The sequence below is a fragment of the Populus trichocarpa genome, chromosome 13, assembly GCF_000002775.5.
Source record: "Populus trichocarpa isolate Nisqually-1 chromosome 13, P.trichocarpa_v4.1, whole genome shotgun sequence".
NCBI lineage: Eukaryota > Viridiplantae > Streptophyta > Magnoliopsida > Malpighiales > Salicaceae > Populus > Populus trichocarpa.
In genome coordinates, this window is record NC_037297.2 from 2037833 (window position 1) to 2045642 (window position 7810).

General features: G+C 36.2%; 2 protein-coding genes across 7 annotated transcripts; both read left to right on the forward strand.

The window, feature by feature from the left end:
* Positions 1-281: 281 nt before the first annotated feature.
* On the forward strand, positions 282-6745 carry LOC7473901 (vesicle-associated protein 1-2). 6 transcript variants are annotated; one of them, XM_052446499.1, is made up of 10 exons: positions 282-755; positions 1710-1840; positions 2338-2408; positions 2508-2589; positions 3440-3555; positions 3633-3815; positions 3974-4408; positions 4817-4894; positions 5008-5042; positions 6437-6745. In XM_052446499.1, the coding sequence occupies exons 2-10, from the start codon at positions 1795-1797 to the stop codon at positions 6456-6458; spliced, it is 1068 nt and encodes a 355-aa protein (XP_052302459.1). In that variant the 5' UTR covers positions 282-755; positions 1710-1794; the 3' UTR covers positions 6459-6745. The 6 variants fall into 6 exon arrangements, with proteins under 6 accessions (XP_052302459.1, XP_052302460.1, XP_052302458.1 ...); XM_052446500.1 differs by lacking the exon at positions 6437-6745 and adding an exon at positions 5151-5455; XM_052446498.1 differs by lacking the exon at positions 6437-6745 and having other exon boundaries at positions 285-755; positions 5008-5455.
* On the forward strand, positions 6463-7420 carry LOC18104046 (putative wall-associated receptor kinase-like 16). Its single transcript, XM_006375730.2, has 2 exons — positions 6463-7029; positions 7079-7420. The coding sequence occupies exons 1-2, from the start codon at positions 6463-6465 to the stop codon at positions 7418-7420; spliced, it is 909 nt and encodes a 302-aa protein (XP_006375792.2).
* The last annotated feature ends 390 nt before the right edge of the window (positions 7421-7810 follow it).

A 7810-nucleotide genomic window follows, 5' to 3' on the forward strand; every position in this document is an offset into this window, starting at 1 on the left:
AAAATAAATATTTTTTCTAATAAATATTTTTTCTATTTTTATTTTCCTACTTTTCTAGTTTTTTTTCATCTTGAAGAGAATAATTTTCTTATTTTATTTTTCACATCCAGTATTATTATAGTTTTTATATATACATATAAAAAAAGTTTTAATAGCTTTTTAGTAAATAAAGACGTAAATAAATAAAATTAAGTTTTTTTTATCCCAATAATAGCAACTCTTAAAAACCGGCCAAAAAAAATAATAATTAAATTTGAACATGCAAACACAAACTCCCTGACCTGCACCAGCCATTCCCATGGCTTAAAAAAGAAAAAGGAAAAAGGAAAAAGGAAACGGCCGGTACAACCGCTATCAGTCTATCAGCGCCAAACCCACCAACCCAACCCAATGACCCCCCACTCCTCCTCCTCCTCCTCCTCCGCCTCCTACATATACTTGCGTATCTGCAGCACAGAGACGGTTATACTACTTTAATACAACCAACTCCACCACCAACTCTCTCTCTCCCTCCCTGTTCCTTGCCAACACAAAAACTTAGCTTTCACTCCCAATATTAATAATCTGCAACACAACAACAGCAGCAGCAGCAGAACTCTTCTCTTCTCTACTCTACTCTACTCTACTCTACTCTACTCTACTCTACTCTACTCCATTTTAGATCACCTAACCAAATACACACTCCTTTCCCTCTCTTCCTCTATCTCAAAAGAATTTCTAGGGTTCATCTCTCTCTCTCTCTCTCTGCGAAGAAGGTGTGGAAATTTCTCTGTTTTTTTCTTGAGAAATCATTATTACAACGAAATAAAAATCAAATCAAATTAAAAATAAATAAATAAACGTTACAGACACGCAATTCAATAACTCTCTTTCCTATCCCTCCCCTCTCTCTTTCTTATAAATTCACTTTCACCTCACCCCTCCTTTTCCACCCTCCCTCCCTCCCTCTATCGTTTTATGCTGTGTCCAGTGTCGTTTTGACTCGTTTCAGTTTGTGAGTGTCCTCGAGTCTGTTTGTTTTCACTCCATCGGAGAAGAACACGTTTCTGTTTTATCTTTTTTTTTTGTTGCTGTTACACGCTATTTAGAGAATCTAAACGGTGTCGTTCCTCTTGACTCGCTTTGATTTTCTCAGTAGTTGAATTGGGCTCAGTTTTCAGTTTCAGCTCTCCGTTTCTACACTGTACGTCTCTCCGGTTCAATACGCTGTCGTGTTTCTGAGTTAAGTTCAAACCGAGTCAACCACGACTCGAGTCGATTTCAATCAGAGTCAACCCTATGTGTGTAATGATTTTGATTGCGATCTGCGTTAATAATTAAAAAAAGGGAAAACAAAAGAGTCTACTGGAGTCGGTACTGATTCTACTGACTGAGATTTTTGTGATTTTTTTTTTAATTTATTGCTATTTACTTTTGTTTTGTTTTTAAATTGGGGATTGAATAATCCGTTGATTTATTTAGTTGTTTAGTATTTGATTAAAACAGGGGTGGTTCATGCCATGATTATATGACACTGCTATAATTTATTTATTTATTTGTTTTTAATTTTTATTTGATCATGTGAAAATGAATCAGAAAATGGATATTGAGCATAAAAAAACTACATATTATATTTAAATAATAGTGTAGGTGTATAGATTGGGGACTTTTGGCATGTGGGTTGGGTTTGATCTGTATGAATACTTACTTTTTCTTTGGTTATAATGCAGAGAAAGAGGAGTCACAGAGCTTTGGATCCTATGAGGTTTGCTTTTCGATTTTGATAGGAAAAAAAAAAAAGTAAAGGAAGAAATCATGACACAGCTTTTGGAAATCCTGCCCAAGGAACTCAAATTTATTTGTGAGTAATAATCATTAATACTATTAAAACACACATGGCCCCATTTCTATTATTTCTTATTCTTGGAACATTGATGTATGGTTTTATTCTTCTTTTCATATTTGAGTTTCTTTTCTTGTTGACTGTTAAAAGATATTTTATGCTTTGTTTGGTGAATGAGAATAAAGTTGGTGAAGGATAATAAAAAGGTTTATGAATTTGTAATTGCATCTTTTATTTATTACCTTCTCTGTTGTGGATTTTGCTCTTCGCTGGAGAAAAAGGTTTGCCTCTGATGCTTTCGAAGATACAAAAACCATCTCTGCAGGATTTTATTTTACAGGACTGGAAACAAGGAAATACTCATTTTGGGGTTTTCTTTTTTTAATTAAAAGAATTTAAGCGTGGCCTTGGATGCTATCTGGGAATTGTTTATGTGAAAGTGGAAATTATACATGTAATAGCTGGCTTGGTTTGATTGGACTTTAGCTTATGGCATGCGATAATGTTTTCTGTAGTTGAAGTGAAGAAGCAAAGCTCATGCTCAATACGGCTTACCAATAACACCTTCCACAATGTTGCGTTCAAGGTTTGAATTGTATTTTGCTTGATTTTGTTTGAGACTCTGCATTGTGTTTCGAGAGATGTAATGCTGGATGGTAATATCATTTGAGCATGTTATTGGCAGGTTAAAACAACTTCACCTAAGAAGTACTGCGTGCGACCAAATGTTGGCATTGTCGATCCAAAATCAACTTTTGAATTTATTGGTAAGTTTTTCTATTTTTATCTAGCTAATTGAAACGACATCCTTGTGAAATACTGAAAGCATGTGTTTGCGTGCATGCTCGCATGCTAGGCTCTATAATACATTGATTGTTCTTGAGTTGAAGGTTCAAGTGGCGTGGAATTTGGACTGGCTGCTTTTAAGACTCTGTGGTTATCATCTGACCTCTGCTGTTTTGTGTTCTGTTTTTCTGCTAATTTATCCTCAATTCAATAATGGACATTGTTATTGGATGAATTTTAGTTTTGATCTGGTTTGTGGGACATTGATTCTCCCTATGAATTTGCATCTTTGCACCCAACTTCTCCTGTCTTGATTGAACTGTTGATTTTAAAAATGAGATTGGAAGGTAATTTGGCTTAGAAACTATAAGATAAAGGGCAGTAATTAAGAATACGTTTGGGAACGTGGTTTGCACCGCGTTCCCAAAAAATTCAAAATTTTTTTTTTTTGCTAAAATTTAATATGTTTTGTATGTTTTAGATCGTTTTGATGTGCTGATGTCAAAAATGATTTTTAAAAAATGAAAAAACATCATTGGCATGCATTTCGGCACAAAAAGTTATTTGAAAAGCAACCGCAACCACACTGCCAAATACTCTTTAAATTCGTATGATGCTTGGGTTGTGAAACTTGTGAAAAGAGGGTAATGAAGCTGCTTTTTATTATAGTTTGCACTTACCATTGCTGTTTCATTGTTGTCCCCCTTTAATTTCATTCTATAAATCATGTGCTCCTTGCTCTTTCTGCAGCATGTAGTTTTTAAGCAGATGTTATTTTCTTCAGTTATAGTCTTTCTAATCCCCTTAGCTTTGGTGTTAAATGCTATGCAGTCACAATGCAAGCTCAAAAGGTGGCTCCTCATGATATGGTGTGCAAAGACAAGTTCTTAATCCAAAGCGCAATTGTTCCTGTTGGAACAACCGAGAAGGACATCACACCTAGTATGGTAAGTGGCATGGAGTTTTACATTTTACTTTGAATCTCTAGTTTGGTTCATATGATTATTGTTTGTTTTATTGCCAGTTTGCCAAAGATAATGGCAACCATGTCGAAGAGGTCAAGATGAGAGTGGCCCTCATCAGCCCACCTGAATCACCGGTACTGTCACCAATTAATGGAGTGCTTAAGCAGGGGCCTTTTTTTGAACCTTCTGTGCTGAAAGATCCTGTGCAGAATAGAGTTGAAATTCTCACTCCACCACAAACGGTTAGAAAGTTCCTTCTGAATTGATAATATTGGTATTACTTAGTTTTGTAGGATTGAACATTAATGTCCTTGAATTCAGTTTGATGTATTCTTCCGTTTTTTTTCGAGTTTTTCCTTTTTAAGTACCTAAAAATGATTCTTCTCCATAATAACATCAGATTGCCAAGAGTTCAGAATTCAAAATGACCAATGGCCATGAACTCAATACAGCTAATGATGTAGAGTTGAAGCCAAAGAAGGATGGGATTCATGATCAAGAGTTAAAGCCAAAGACGGATGGTATTCATGATCAAGAGTTGAAGCCAAAGAAGGATGGGATTCATCAAGAGTCTAAGCTGTCAAATGAGACGGTTTGGCTACCAAATATTGATGATGTCGTTGAGAAGGAGTTGAAGCTGGAACAGGACGAAGAGTTGAAGCAAGACAAGGATGCCAGTAACAATGAGCTCTCTAAGCTAGCGGATGATATGGAGTCCCCTTCTCTGAAGAATGAGGAAGTCATAACAGTGAATGCTGTGCAGGAGCTGAAGTTGACCCGTGATGTTGAGGAGATGAAATCAAAATTGCATGTACTTGAATTAAAGCTAAACGAGGTTAGTCTTTCTCACAATCTTCCTGCTCAAGATACTGGGGCTCTGCTTAAAATGATAATAGTTCAACATATTTATGACCCAGCAATACACTAGTCTCTGGCTCTGACTAGACACACATGTGATGTGATTTTTTCCTGTACATCAAGCGCGTGGCTTCTGGATATCTCTTTTTTTGTCCTTTATTTTTTGTTCTAAGAGACATGAAATTGCACTGCCTTTTGAAAACCATTGTGGCAGTGGGCCCCGTTCTTTATTTCGGCATTTTGAAGGATAGGTGGCCACAATTATCTTGTGAAAAAAGGGCGAAAATTTTATTGGGTCCGCCTGTTTCTGATTTGTGGTTCTGGACATTTATAATAATTGACTTGAGTACAACGTCTAATAGGGCCACTTGATATTCCTGTGCAGGCAGAGGCTACTATTTCAAAGTTAACAGAGGAGAAGAGACAAGGCAATCAAGAACAGAAAATCTTGCAAGAAGAACTAGTAAGTTCTCAAAATAGGCTCTTCTCTATCTAATGCAAATATGCAATCTTTTGAGCTGTCTCCGATCCTATATGAAATCTACTTTATGATGGATTCCCACCTTTCATCGGCAGGATGTATTGAGAAGTCGGACAAGCGTAAAAAGAGTGTACGTGGGATTCCCGCTTCTATTTGTTCTTATGACTGCGTTCATCAGTATCATGCTTGGATACCTTTTACACCGTTGATACTTAGCCATTAGAGATACCTTGTCCAGGTTTGTTCATAGCTAGAACTTATAAAAGGATGGAAGACAAGCATTCACGCTATAAATGCTGCAAGGAAATAACAGGGGACTAGTTATGTGTGTCCAAGTTTTCTTGCTCTTTGTGCCCTCTTTCGGGGGGATGCCTTCAGGATGTCTGTTTGTTGCATTTACACACAAAACGAACAACAATCGAGCGTAGAGAGATTTCTTCTATGTATGCCTAATAAAATACAGTAAAAAGACATTATTACTCTTTGTAACCACCAAGACACCGCCTTTTGAAGTAAAAAAAAAACTCTCTTCAGGTTGTGTTATCTCTATTGCCTTGTCAGGATAGAATTTTTACTTTCACATCCCAAAGAATAAATTAAGACGAAAGGGACAAAAAAATTCAAGAAATTCCACAAAATTAGAGTCACTAATCCTGTTAGAATACAGATTGATGCCTCTTGTAGTTTACATGAGGCCTGTTATGGTCAAAATCATCGTTTTAGAGGGCTACGAAGACCCAATTGATCACCGAAGGCATGCTCAAATGCCTCGTGTAAACCCAGATTTCATGAGCTTAGGCCGACCAAAAATATCGGTCACCATATATTGAGAAGCTTAGAAACTCGTCTCCATAGGCGATTAGTAATTAATAGCGATGACTAATTTGGGAAGCCTTAGATTATCATGGGTTACATGATTTATGCAAGATAATTAATACCATTAATAATAATAAACTGAGTTTGCATAGTTATTAATTACCATAACATGTATTATTCTCGTAATAGAGAGGGCAGTGCTCTAATATTTAGTACATGGTATGTGACACGCTTTTTTAGGATTAATTTTAGGCATGAGATTATTAATTAATTACATTCTGATGTAGGATTGTTTAATTCAGGCCATTTATTTTTTAATTGTTTATTAAAGCGAAATATTACTATTTTCTTATATTAAAACTTTGGTATAAAGTTGAGTTAGTTAAAACTTTATTTTAATCAAAATCTTGAATTTATACTCTAACTTATACTATATTTCTTCTTCTTCGTCTTCAAAAAAAAAAAAAAAAGGGGGGGGGGGGTGTTAATTTGAGTTATTTTTACTAAACATATTTCTAACCTAAATAATTTTTATTTATTCTTGTTATAAATTATTTATGAAAAATAACTCTTGATTAATTATGATTTAAAGCTAAAAATCAAGATTCTTACACGTGAAAACAATTAAGAGTAAGTGGACGTGGATGGAGATTTCCTTAACTTGGATGTTTTCTCCTGTGATTCATGGGCTTTTCATTCGGTGAATAGGCAAGATGTTTCCATGTTTTAAGGCCATGAAGGATCGTAAACCAGAAGATGAGGCTGTGTTCGAGAGAAACAAAAGAAGATTGATGGAGAAGACAACCCATTTGCTTGGCGGCAGAAGGAGTGGTCCAATCTGCTTCTTATTCTCCAAGGAAGAACTCAAAGAGGCAACAAATAACTACGACTCAAAGCAAGTTTTTCTGGATGATGGAAACTTTAGATTGTACAAGGGTTTTCTGCAAGGCCAGCAAGTAATTGTCAAAAAGTTCACAGTAAAAAATGGGCTTGAATCTTCTGTTCTTGATATTATAATTTCCAAACAAATGAATGGCCACAATGCACTCAAGTTGGTAGGAGTTTGCCTGGACACTGAAATTCCTGTACTTGTTTTTGAATCCTTCAAGTCCAGTGGAACTCTTGGTGATCGCATGGGCAATAGAACACCAGGTTTTGAACCTCTTCCCTGGAAACATAGGGTGAATATTGCATTTCATTTAGCTTGCTCGATTGCGTACTTCCGCCTTCAACTCCCTCGACTCGTTGTTCATGGCGGTCTTAAACCCTCAAGTATCTTGCTAGACGAACACAATGTTCCGGTGCTGACTGACTTCTCATCATCAAAAATTATATCCCACAAACGATCAGAAGAATATTGATGTTTATAGCATTGGTCTACTGATCCTTGCACTTCTGACCGGAAAAGAAGTATGTGATTCTCCTCCGATTGAAAAGTCTAGCAAGGCATACTATTTAGTGGATCATGTGAAGGAATGTGTAATGAGTGAGAGGCTTAAAGAGATCATGCTTGACCCCATAGTTGTGGTTGGTAGACCACTTACAACTGAGAAAGCAAAAGAATTGAGAGATTTTACACTGCTTGCTCTTGAATGCACTCGTGACCAACTCCTGGAAAGGCCAAGAATCAGCGATGTGCTAAACCGACTCGGAGATATTGAACTTGCAGCACTGAATAATAAACACTGCTAGTTATCTAATTAATCTCAATTCATGCAACTCTTATGACTTTAATCTAAGCTTGTGACAGAGGAACCAGAACCTATGTTCGCAAAGGCAACAGCAATAATTATATACTTTAGTTGATAAATGTTGCCCTTGTATAACTTCTTATGAACTTGATCTCTAACAGGTTAAGTGGAAATTAATCCACTTTAATATGCTTAATTCTGGTATAGAATAATGGATTTAATAATAGAAAGGTAGGAGGTAAAGTTAACAAAGAATTGGTGCTTGACAGTGTAATACCAAGCTCTTCCTAAGTAATGGCATTAGCAATGAAACAGTACTCATCTGCTCCAGTGGATGATCTGAATTCACCTGGAAAACTGCGAAGCCGCTAATTGTTTTCCTGTGATCATC

Excerpts from the sequence above, each read along its gene's own strand:
- LOC7473901 (XM_052446498.1), top strand. The coding sequence starts at position 1,795 with ATGACACAGCTTTTGGAAATCCTGCCCAAGGAACTCAAATTTATTT. Across the intron at positions 2,590-3,439 it reads ATCAACTTTTGAATTTATTG|TCACAATGCAAGCTCAAAAG; the intron begins GTAAGTTTTTCT and ends AATGCTATGCAG. Across the intron at positions 4,409-4,816 it reads TTGAATTAAAGCTAAACGAG|GCAGAGGCTACTATTTCAAA; the intron begins GTTAGTCTTTCT and ends ATTCCTGTGCAG.
- LOC18104046 (XM_006375730.2), top strand. The coding sequence starts at position 6,463 with ATGAAGGATCGTAAACCAGAAGATGAGGCTGTGTTCGAGAGAAACAAA. Across the intron at positions 7,030-7,078 it reads TAGACGAACACAATGTTCCG|AAGAATATTGATGTTTATAG; the intron begins GTGCTGACTGAC and ends ACAAACGATCAG.